The sequence below is a fragment of the Anopheles arabiensis genome, chromosome 2 (genome assembly GCF_016920715.1).
Source record: "Anopheles arabiensis isolate DONGOLA chromosome 2, AaraD3, whole genome shotgun sequence".
NCBI classification, from domain to species: domain Eukaryota; kingdom Metazoa; phylum Arthropoda; class Insecta; order Diptera; family Culicidae; genus Anopheles; species Anopheles arabiensis.
In genome coordinates this window covers 64,206,821-64,219,925 of record NC_053517.1, presented here as the reverse complement: position 1 = coordinate 64,219,925, position 13,105 = coordinate 64,206,821, and the positions used below count along the sequence as shown (strand labels likewise).

Sequence of the window (13,105 nt, the reverse complement as noted above, 5' to 3'; positions counted from 1 at the left end):
CTTTTCCGGTTAAGCATAATTTTCTTCGTCTTTCGAGCAATGGAAATCCGTTACGTTGGAGGAACAAACACACCTTACAGTTTGGGGCGAGTTTTCCTTGGTTTTCGCTACAGCGCTCTCTCTATTCCTGTACAGCCCCGCACACAGACACACACACACACATACCCCTTACAGGCCCCAATTCACTCTATCGTTGATAGGTGTTCAACTCAACCCTAAAAAAATGGTAAGGTGCAAAACAGTGGCTTGGTCAATTGGAATGCTATGCCTACTGACACGCTACCCACATATAGGCGAGCCAAGGCGATGTGGTCTGGTATAATACGCGTGGGGCTCATTGTCTGATACTCACACAACGGGCGACCCTGTTCCACGGGGACGTTAGAGCTTACCGCTACGATGCAGTGTGGCACGCGGCTCTGAGGATTTTCGCACGTTGCAATTAGACTTGTCTGCTTCACACTGTTAAGATCGTACTGCTCTTAAAGCTCTTATAGTAATATAAATAAAATAGGGTGATATGCCCCCCTCATCATAAAGCTTGGCGGAGAAATAGAATGGAGCAAATAAAAACTCTACAGCTACAATTGCACACATTCAGCATGAAGATAGCAAAACAACACTAACAAATACAGGTATTCCCCGATATTCGCGAATTTCGCTTTACGCAATTTTCTTAATTTGACAGTGTTTCTTCTTCTTCTTACTTATTTGGTAGCATTTGACCTCCTATACTGTCCGTATTCATGAATTGTATATTCAGAGGTGACACTATGTATGTATGTCATTCCCCGGAAACAAGCAGACACAAAATTTTGGAATGTAAAAAAACAACAACCGTAACGAAGATATACCAACAGAAAATTTAAAAATGGCTTACCAAAAATGACAACATTTGCAAAAGAGATCATAGATTTCATCAATTTGACAGTTCTTTAAGCAAATTGTACTGATTTGACACAGCAAATGTTAAATGCAAAATAAACCCCCTTTGGTCGAATTTTGAAACCATTGTAAAAGGTACAACATTGTAATCTTCAATTCAAAGCAGATCAAATAATTTAAGTGACTTAAACCTACCACTTCAAGATAAATTATACGAAAATTTACTATAATTTTACTAAAAACCTCAAAGTTCGTCTGACGCTAAGATTCGAGATACGCGATTGCCTCCGGTCCGCATTAATAGCATATATCGGGGAATACCTGTATTCACATTTCGCCAGGTCTCTCTCGTTGCCGACTTCTACAACACTGATATAGCTTAAGAAGAGAGCCTATAGAGGTGAATAGTTTTTCGACTAGATGTTGTTAACGGTGGCAATGTCATGATGACGCATTGCTTCCTTTGCTGACTGTTTTTTCATAATGATGCCAATTATCGAACCACAAACTACAAACTAACATATCCACCTTGCTAAAAAAAATGAATCCCTGAAACCCTACTGATTTTAACCACATATTATTTTGTCAAATATTTTCATAAAAGGTCCCCGCCGAAGCAAAGTCACCCTGAAATGCTGTAATTTTCCATAGCCAAGCTTTTCCAGCATTATAGTAACATGTGTGGCAAAAGCTTCAAGCACGTGTAAGTAGTAAGTGTTTAGCATCAATTGTAGACGGAAAAGTTTAGCATCAATTGTATTTAGTATATATCTATACAGAGCTACGCCACATCGTTATCTAGGTTCAGTAACATAAAAAAAAGTAATCGGTCTCGGAAGCTTTCGGGTTCGATACACTCTGATCCCTCAAAAGCATCATAGCATTGCCAAGCCTTACTAGCAAGTCTCACCCCGCGTATTGCTAGACACAAGGGCAAGCACCATACAACTCTATATGCCAGCCAAAGAAGGTGAAAGGCACCAAGCCGTGATGGGTACGGCGTTGATTTCAACGGTGATTTACTCCTCCCTCACCGTGTACCCGCTAGCCTGAAAGGTTCACAAATTGGCGAGCAGCCAGAATTTTAATGAGAATGCGCGGTATGCGCGTTCGTTCAACGCCCGTCAGAATGGTTTCCCCGACATGAGCTTCATGTAAATTAATCGTCTCGCTATTGATTCATGTACACCTCAACTCTGTTTTTTTCTGTGATTGGTGTGAATATTTTGCTCCCGAAAAGCATTACATTGATAATATACTAAATGCACCAATACACAAGCACACATAATTCGCAATACCGATCTTCTGGGGGTGTGCGATGGCAGTATATGACAGTGCGGAGCGTATAAAAAACTGGAATGATTTTCTTCTCTTCTATTTGCCGCCTAGCGATTGACTGAGAATCGTTCTAGAACGCTGGACAGTAATCGAACTTTACGCAGCACAATTGTAAATGTGTTTATGAGGAATTACGAGAGCGATAAGAATCTTAATGAGTAGATTTCCTCAGACAACGGTTCTGTTCTCCTCATTCTTGCTTACGATTCTGCCGCCAGTCTATCAACATGGCCATTCTCCGCGTTCTGGGGTCTTTGCCTTCCTGTGGTACAACAATAACATCATCAACAACAACAGTCGCATGTGCGAAGAAGGAGTCGAGAAGTTACTGTTGCATGAAGATCATAATTCACCTTTTAGCCACCAGCGAGGGAAATGCGTTGCAAAAGATAGCCTCCTGACATTCTGGCTTCCCGCAAATGAGCAATGAAATAAGGGAACAAGTGATTCATATACAAATCTTTTCAAACATTTTAGCCCAGTCCTGCTACTGCTAAACATGTTTCCCACTCATTTTTATATGCATTACTTGAACACGCGGGGTGAAAATATGCAATACCCTTTCATCACACAAGCATTACTACCACGTTTACATTACTTTTAAATATTATGCAGAACCTTCTATGCATAAATAGCGCTTATATGTTAGGTTTCTTCAACGTAGACGAAGAATATTACATATAGTACCATTTTGCATCGCTAAGCTCCTCAGTAAGTAGTTGAATGTACTCACAAAACTATGATTTAAGTTATTAAATAACTGCAAGAGAAAACCCTCATACACTTCCTACATGATCCCTTTTAAAAATTGGTTTTTCCCTTACGTGGTGGTGGTTTGTTAAGATTCTAAAAAAGAACACATTGGTGCGTCCGGTGCAGTATTGCGAAGCGTTTGTTTTATTTATAAAACTATCCCGACGAAATTCCGTGTCTTTGACATAGATGCATTCGTAAAAATGTACGTGTGTATGTTGCTACGCAAGATGCCGTGCACGGAACAAAGCAGAAACTACTGCGTGTGTTAGAGTTATACCTTAGTATATTGTTACAACACCACAAACTGCATTATAACAGAAACAGTAAAAAGAGATATAGAGAAAACACAACTTGTGTAGTTATTTGCTATGTGCATTTTGATCAATTTACCAATTCTAAATATGAAAGCAGTCCCCTCGATCATGCCTTTCACAGATAATAGGCTAATTCATACCAAGCCTAGTATAGCCTGTATAGTCAAATTACGCGCGGCCTATACAGTCACGTTTGCTGTTAGATCACTCGACTGCCCGAAATGATAAATAAGCATTTGGCTATATGGCTCATGATTGTTAACAAAAGAAAATCTTACAACCATTAAGATAAGATAAAACCATTTGTTAAAGGGTTATCGATTATGTGAATGAATCGCTCATCATTCTTCAAACATTTTTACACCCATACCACAGCAGAACATAAATATAACAGACACGATTGGTTCGTCAACAAGGTCCAACACAAGATCGAATCACAAATGATTGAAACCATTCCTTTCCTGCCTGTCTAATTGCTATGTATGTATGTGTGTGTGTTCGGAAGGTCTAAAGAGTTTGTGGGAGCGATTAAAAGACGATGTAAACCGTTCTAAGAGTGAACTAAGACTAACTACATTTATTGGATATTCAGTGTAACCACGGTTGCTGTAACCAATGGCTACTTGATTACACCTAAGACATTGCTATAAGCAATCCACCACAGAGTCCCCCTCAGTTACGCCAAGAACCGAACACGGTGACCGGATGGCGTAACTTTTGTTCTTTCGTTATCTTCATTCGAATCCTTTTCGCAAATATAAGCTGGTTTAATACGATCAATCGAAATCCTTCGTTTCTCACCGTTCATATTTAAGTCCATATACTTTTCATGCCTTTCGATTATTTGAAAAGGTCCCTCGTATGGGTGTGTAAGAGGCCGCTTGACTGAATCGATTCGAACAAAAACGCTTTTGCAACTTTGCAAGTCCTTCGGAACAAATACCGATCGTTTGTCATGATGCGAGTTTCTGATTGGTCCAATTTGTTGCATGGTCCGGCAAAGCAGTTTGGCAAACTCTGAGCGACATATTTCCGTCTTCGAGGGTTCCAAAAATCGCCAGGAATTCGCAGTGGCTGTCCGTATGTCATCTCGGCAACAGAACAATCGATATCTTCCCTGATAGCAGTTCGCAAACCGAGCAGGACCAACGGCAGTTTATCGCACCAACGTTTCGAATCGACACAAGTGAGCGAAGTTTTTAACGTTCGATGAAAACGCTCGATAAGACCGTTAGCTTCGGGATGATACGCTGTAGTACGAATACGGAGAGCCCCAAGAAGCCGCGTCAATTCCGTGAACAATTCGGATTCAAATTGTCGTCCTTGATCGGTCGTGATTGTTTCTGGAACACCAAACCGAGAAATCCAACATTCGCAAAATGCTTTAGCGACTGTTTCAGCTAGTATATCTGGCAAAGGAACTGCTTCTGGCCAACGACTAAACCGGTCGATCATCGTTAATAAATACCGCTTTCCGTTCGACGTCGGAAGTGGTCCAACCAAATCGATATGAACATGGCGGAAACGACTTTTGGAAGCTCGAATTCGTTGAGCGCCGCAGATGTATGCCGATGGATTTTCGATCGTTGACAATCAATACAAGATCTGACGATGCGGGCGACGTCTCGATTCATTGAGGGCCAAACAAACCTTCGGGCAACCATTTTTCTCGTTGCTCGAACACCGGAATGAGAAAGGCAATGGATGTTGCGAAGAACTTCTAACCGTAACTTCTCTGGTACATACGGTCTGACATGTACATTATCCGACACATCACAATACAACAATTGATTAGTTGAAACAGATGATCTTAACTGCAAGTTCATTGATGTAGTTCGATCAGCAAGTAGCTTCTGTAGTTCTGGATCGTCATGCTGCGCTTTCGATAATAATTCAAAATCCACTGTTGAAGGAGCTGAGATGGTATTGACTCTGGATAATGCGTCTGCAGCAGAATTGTCTTTGCCACTAATGTGCCGAATATCTTTTGTAAAACTCGAAATGTACTGCAAATATCGTTCTTCACGAGGAAGATGATTTGAATTAGAATTCAGAGCATACGTGAGCGGACGATGATCAGTATAAATAGTGAATTCTCTCCCTTCCACTAGATGTCGAAAATACTGCACCGCTAATTTCATGGCTGTTAACTCGCGACCGAAGACAGAATACTTTTTCTGTGAAGGGGAAAATTTCTGCGAGAAGAACCCCAGCGGTTGCCATGCGCCAGCGACATTTTGTTGTAGAGTAGCTCCTGCCGCTGTATCCGAAGCATCAATCATCAGTCCCATTCGTTTTGACGAGTCAGGATAGGACAATAAAGCTGCGTTTGCTAAACTTTCCTTGCATTTCACGAAAGCTTCGTCTGCTGCGATCGTCCACTGAAGTTTTCTTGTATCGTTTTTTCGATTCCCAATAATGAGTGCTTGCAATGGTTGTTGCAATGAGACAGCATTCCGGATGAAGCGTTTGTAACCATTCAGCAATGCCAAAAATCGTCGAAGATCCTTCACCGTAATCGGACGACTGTAATCAACAACGGCTTGAACGCGATTAGCTTGAGGTTTGATACCAGATGCATTGATGTGATACCCCAAAAAGTTGACTTCTGTTTGGACAAACTTGCATTTGTCCAAGTTCAGTACCAAGCCGTTTGATTTGAGACGCTCAAAGACAGTTCGCACGTGCGATAGGTGTTCCTCCTCGTTAGACGATGCAATGCATATATCATCGACAAACACCACCACAAAATCCAAATCACCGAAAACATGATGCATAAAGCGCTGAAATGTCTGGCTCGCGTTGCATAATCCAAATTGCATCTTGGTAAATTCAAAGAGCCCGAACGGAGTGATTACAGCAGTCTTTGGAACGTCGCTTTCCTCGACCGGAACAAAATGATATGCTCGTACCAAATCTAGAGTGGTAAAACAATTCTTACCTAAGAAATTGTTTAGCAAATCGTGAATATGTGGTACAGGATAACGATCTGGCACAGTTATCCGGTTTAAACTCCTGTAATCTCCGACAAAGCGCCATTGACCATTCTTTTTCGGTACGCAATGAAGTGGACTTGCCCAACTGCTTTTGGAAGGGCGACAAATCCCGAGCTCCATCATGGTCTCAAATTCTTTTTTAGCGGCTTGAAGTTTGTCTGGCGGCATTCTACGAGGTTTGGAAGCAACTGGAGGTCCAGTGGTTTGAATATGATGGGTTACATTATGTCTTACCTCAGTGCGCATTGTCGGCGGGGCGGTGATTTCTCGAAATTCGACCAGCAAGTCTCGAAAAGGATGATCTTTTGCTATAGTTGTTACACCGTAAACCGAAGATTTCGATAATCCGCAAACAGTGTGTAATTTCGTACCACCATCAATAAGTTTTCTGTTTCCAAGATCTACAAGAAGACCAAAATGCGCGAGGAAATCGGCACCAATAATTGCAGAAGTAACGTCGGCTTGCAAAAATTCCACGAAAACTTTCGGCGTAGTCCGAGATCCACTGAAACAAACTTGCTCCCATACGTTCGTATTTTCGTTCCGTTTGCTGCATGGAGTAAAAACGGCGATGGTTCTCGAATCTTCTCTATCTTGGATGCAGGTATTATCGATACATCCGATCCCGTGTCGATTAAGAACCGAATACCAGAAGATTTGTCGAAGATTTGCAGACGGCGACTGATTCTTAATCCGCCCACCTCGCCGATCTCGGATGGGCGGAAATCTAGTTTTTTGACTGATGATACTGGCAAGGGCTTCGACATCGCGTAGCTCGATTTCCATACTTCCGGTGATACCAACAGATGTTTTCATTGGTACGATTTTGAGAAGTGGAACGCAATCGACCGCGCTCAGATTGCCGTGCTTTCATTTGGCGTAGCTCTACTTTCATGGCAGCAACTTCTTCTGCTAAATTTTCCGTCGTTTCTTTTTGCACAGAAGCATGGATAACTGATGTTTGAGGAGCCATTTCTATCATTTTATCTGCCATCTCTGCTAGCTTCGAAAGACTTCCATCGTGGATGCTAAGTATTGCACGTATATTAGCTGGAAGTTTTTGCAGGAATAGTCTTTTTAACAAGGAATCATTCACATTCAATCCGGCAGCAAGTTCCTGCATCTTCGTTAAAAGATGCGTAGGACGAAGGTCTCCAAAATCGTACGATCCAAGTAGCTGATCCATTTTGGCTTGTTCCGTGAGCTCGAATCGAGATATGAGGCGCTGCTTAACGGCTTCATATTTTCCTGTCGCAGGAGGCTGTTTTACATAATCGGCGATGTGACAAAGCACGGATTGTTCGAGTTTAGCGACAATATGATAAAATTTTGTTTCATCCTTATGAACGCCGGCCAACAAAAACTGAATTTCAGCTTGCGAAAACCACAACGATGGATCGTTCTTCCAGAATTCCGGAAGTTTAACCGAAACGGCTGCAGTAGCAGGGGAAGTTTCTTCGTTAGAAACGTTTTCGGTAGACATGTTCGTTCACAAATTTTCAAATTAGGAGAACTAATAACAATCCGGAGATCACGTCGGGGTCACCAATGTGGGAGCGATTAAAAGACGATGTAAACCGTTCTAAGAGTGAACTAAGACTAACTACATTTATTGGATATTCAGTGTAACCACGGTTGCTGTAACCAATGGCTACTTGATTACACCTAAGACATTGCTATAAGCAATCCACCACAAGTTCATAAGAAGTTTCGTAGAAGTACCAAGCTAACTAATATTAACTAAACTTACCTCAATCTCTTTTCGATAGAAATCCTCAATAGTAGGGTCATATTTTTCTATGAAGCAACCCGAAACGAACTGCACCGTGAGGGCCGACTTTCCCACTCCTCCGGAACCCAGGACGACAACTTTGAATTCACGCATGTTGATTAATTGATGAATTCCTATTCAAACTCTGAACCACTCCAGAAATAGGAAAAGTGAACTAGCTGGTTTTATCCGCGTTGCACTTACAGATGATGTATGCACAACTTCTTCCGATGCAGATACACACTTTTTGTCCCGAATGAAAGGATCAAAACACTCGCTTAATCCTCACAGGAATATTTAGATCATTTCTCCAAACACTCCTTTTACTGGTAGCACAGAACAGCAACAATTTTGCACACAAATTGGTAGACACTGCTACAAACAGATAATTATTTTTTTCCTATACTGAAACTGGATCACTGTTTGGTACAGGAGTAAAACTTATATTACACACACGCACACATCCAGAAACTGCACTATGCAAATACCTTATACTGTAACAATGACACTCTTCCGTTTCTTATTCGGCTTCTCTTCTTAGTCGCAGGACAGGAAGAATTATCAACCAATTTTACAGGAATGGATGATATGAGAAGCTACCAACACTACACGAATACACAAACGGTCATAATTTTTATCGGTAACACTTGACGACATGCAGCTAAATACGAGCTGTTCGTAATAGATATGCTTTTCGCGCTCACTTCTTTAAATACGTGGGTACAGTACAAGAAATACTATTATCGCGGTTAACACCTACAAGCACCATATGCAGAAGAAAAATAACACACAGATGAGTCTGTTAAAAAACAAAACAGCACAAAACCTTATGCGTCTACCAGCCAGCTTTGAAAAGGATGATTTCAACACTTTTAATATCCTGGCACTTCGATCTGCTAATGCACCGTGTCGCACAGGAAAACAAAAAACCTTATGCACACAATCAAGCTACGATGACGGAAGTAACTAACCGCTCTGTTCTCTGCAATCTGGAGCTGGAAGGAGACCTCGTTATTGCTTCACTGATAAGACGTTCCACGTCGCTTCACTGTATATCACCTTTTTCAATTTCTTTTTATTTTGAACAGAGCTGTTGAGTTGATTCATTTGCATCCACTCAATTTCATGTCAGTTTTTTTGTAGTTGTTCTCCTCTGTTAGAATGTCTGATAGGGTAAAGATTGAGGCTTGAGCATTATTTAAGCAATCGATGCGATCAGAAGCTACTCCAACGCACGTTTATCTGCACAATTGACATTTGATCAGCACATTGGTTGGATGTATGATGATATTGCTTTAGTAGGAAACCTTGAAACATTCATCAAAAGATGGCTGTGATGGGGTATTTTGAGCAGTCGATAGTCGTTTGAGCAACCAAAACAAAACAGTACAGTGAGTATGAACAAAACAATAGGCCCTTTTTCTCGTTGGCAATACGCTGCTGTTCTTCGCCGCTCTTGTGTCCACACGTACGCTTTGCTCAACCTTAGAGTGTAGGTGGATTCTAAGGCCGCTGCTAGTTTATTGTTGTAATTCCTCACAAAACTTTGCAACTGGCAAGATCAACCTTACTAGCGGATTGTTTATGTTCGTTGCGTGCCTCTGAAAATTCTGTTGCTGCTGCTGCCTGTGTGTTTGTGACTCTGCTTTCCGCACTGACGATGGTCAACTGCATTCTAATTATCCTATTCATATTCCATGCATGCGTCGCCTTCGCTCCACATGGATTCCACATCAACACACATACACCGCGAGCTAAGTGCGATCAAGCCAAGGGGAAGCATAATTTCCGTCTCTTCTCCATAAGAGCGCACACAAGAATATCATCCGAAGAATGGATTAAACTACGCACGCTCGCTTCTCGCAGCAAACCAGCACCTGCAATTATAAATAGAAAGAAAAGTGTTACAATAGCACTGTAGACATAACACAAACTCTGCTTCATTCAATCTGCAGTCAATCAACTTAACAAATCCATTTTGACTGGAAATAACAAGCTCATCAAGATGGGATAAAAGTTTTTCAAATTTTAGATTTTGTTTATGAGTGCAATTCTTTGTTGTGCATTAGTCCTCTATGAAATCGCATCCCCTCGCTTAGCTTTACTCGCTGTGCATTACATTTCAACAAGTGCTTCCATTAGATTCCTTTATCATTTCAACGTCGCTCAAACGATGGCAGACAGCGCTAAGAAAACATCAAGAAACGGGGAGCAGCAAAGGAATAACATGACTGGACTGATAAGACGCCCGCATTTCGCACAACATGTGATGCCGTCAGAACGCGTCGTGATGAGGGTGAAGGAGGTAGGACAGAAGAAGATTTATTCCCAGAAAGCATTAGTAACAGCCGTGTGTGCAACAGAGCATTAGTCAATGCTCCATCGTTGAGCCATATCATTGATAGATATTGGTGAACTTCTACGCACGCTAATAAGTCAAGACAACACCGAACAAAGAACGAACCAAAAACTAAATGGCGTTTCTTACGTTTGCCACGAACTTTAACCAATATATCATTTAATATCCTTTACACATAATCAATTTGTAGCCGCATACCAGAGAATATAGTTTTGTTATCAAACAATACTAAAGAAACAACAATGTTCAGTAGCAATCCTTTGCTATGTGCATGTGTTGCAGGGGTTTTTAAACGCTCATCAAACCCTATTTTCTCTGCGGAGGGTCCATGACATCAAATTTCATTACCTATTGTTGTCGCTTTCTTTACCATGTAGGTTTCATCTTTCTTCTACCTCATAGCCAAAACTATCCTCCAAGCATGCATGAGGCTTCGCTTCAATCGTTTTATTCCTTTTGCTGGCTTCTTTCCTTAAAAAGCCCTCATTCATGACGTCAGGCTTTAAAAAAAAACTTAATGTTGTATGCCAATTTCATGAAAAATCCAGCCTTCGTGTGCGCCTCGTCTTCTTTTCTCTTCGCTCGGAGGCGCGCTTTTCACACACCACCCTCTACACACTGTAACGCTGGGAAAGTTTGACCATCGTGAAGTTTCTTTGAGAAGATTTTGTTACACAGCCAGTACTCTGCGTGAGAGTAATGCTACGATGTTCCACGGCAAAAGCATCGTTTTAGGAAATGCTATGGTAAGCAGACAAAAACATACACCTAATCATACAAACAGACATCTTGTAAACCTTGCCATACAAAAATGTCAATCGTTATGTATAGCAAATACGAGTGTTATACCCTAATTCTTTTTCATTGTGAATCTACGATACAAACAACATCAACAATTACAAAACATTGTAATCACAAACATAATTGAGATTAAATCGAGTTAGTAAATCAGTAAATCAAACAACGAATGGAAATAAAAACATTAAGAAGAACAAAAACATTGTGCAAAAGAAATTATCTTTTTCTTATTTTTCCACAAACAACCTTTCTTAGTGCAATTTAAAGGCTATGTGAGACTGATATGATTTGCAAACCGATCCATTCGAGATTTGAACCCATGATGAGCCCGTACTAGCATGTTTACACGGTTGATGCCAGTACCACGGGAACGACCCATATACAAGAAGGAAAGAAATACGAATATTTCACCACCAGACTTTACAGGCATCTTTCCCAAGCAGCTCCCACACACGTTGAGACAACGCAACAATGTTTTTTTTTCAGACAGTATGAATCAACCGGGTGCTCCGTGCCATTTCTGTGAAATACTGTTACGCACACTCCTTTAAACGGATCACTGTGAGCGATTTTGGAACACGTGCGGTCATCGAACTTTTTCTTTATGAAATTATTTGAATGACATATCTGTAACACTTAATGATCTCTTTTTTAGCGGGAAAAGAATGAGAAGACGAAGTGGAAAAAGAGGTAAGACTAACTTAATTATGCGTTATTTGTTCAGAAAGGTTGGAGTAGAACCATTGCCAATTTGTCTATATCTAACGTTGAGAAAAAATATACTCGGATAGATAAGAAATTATAACAAAATGGGTATTTTATCTCATTGCACTGCATGGTCAATATTTCCAAATTTGAGCAGAATAAAGAAAATAGACATTACTGAACAAAAATCGACTCCCGTTTTGTTCCAGACTTCTCCATAGTGCAGCATCAAAACGCACACCAACACAATTACATTGCCTTCATGTGAGTCACACAGCAGCAATGAAAAAACCCACTCGCACACAGTTACAACACGAGTACGTTTGTCGATTGCTTTCCGTAGGCCAACCTGTGCCAGTCATTGATCAAGGCTGAGTTTTATGCTCTTTCCTTTTTGAAGGTAGAAACGGGGAAAACTCTAACTCGATTGACACTGTACTTAATCAAAGCAATGTACCGAAATTTATAAATCCAAAAAAATAAACATCCATTATCAACAGGCTGGTATTTCTGTCCGATGGCAAACGTCACCTCGAGCGTGTGAATTCCATACAACGGTGGGGAAAGAAAACCATTAACCATTGAGATTAGTTGAGCGCTTATGTATGAGGGACCCTTGGCAGAGAAAAGCAACAATCGACACAACATGATCCTCCAGTCGCAATCACAAACCTCTCTCGCACACAGCGAGATTTGCACAAATACACTCACACACGCGCGCGCGCACATCAATGTAACACACAGCACTGACTGACTGACTGACAACGAATCTGTCCGTGCGGCGTTTCCGTTAAACAAAGAACGAGATCTGTGCGGACAATCATCCAGCCACTTCCACCAGACGATATTTTAATCGTTCGAATTATTGCTTCCACATCATCGAAGACGTTTCGCTTGTCCTACGTTCTGGCAGGGCAAGCTCATTAGTCTCTAGCTGGGGCTGCATTCAGTATGGTTTCTTCAGTAAATCTCTCACACGCCTTCTTCGGTCTCTCACACCCATATGCACACATTCGCAGTTTTCATGTTCACGCACACTATCGCATTCCAGTTGCAATCCACCACTTTTTCACATCGATAGCAATGGAACAAAAGCTGGATTTTTACATCATTGAACGCGTGTCATTGAACGACCAAATTCATCCACACTTTCTTCACTCGTTGGCAATGGTTTTTAGTCGTA

At 41.2% G+C, this 13,105-nt stretch overlaps 1 protein-coding gene across 6 annotated transcripts in view; it reads right to left on the bottom strand.

Moving 5' to 3' along the window:
• LOC120904143 (ras-related protein Rap-2a) overlaps nt 1-13,105 on the bottom strand; it is a 31,958-nt gene that overhangs the window by 18,203 nt on the left and 650 nt on the right. For 2 of the 6 annotated variants that reach the window (XM_040313941.1, XM_040313949.1), the window contains exon 2: nt 8,040-9,937. In XM_040313941.1, coding sequence (XP_040169875.1) covers nt 8,040-8,174 — 135 coding nt within the window. In that variant the 5' untranslated portion in view covers nt 8,175-9,937. Of the gene's footprint in view, nt 1-8,039; nt 9,938-12,594; nt 12,613-13,105 lie in introns of those variants that run through there. The other 4 variants (XM_040313966.1, XM_040313974.1, XM_040313980.1 and 1 more) reach the window with 4 other exon arrangements.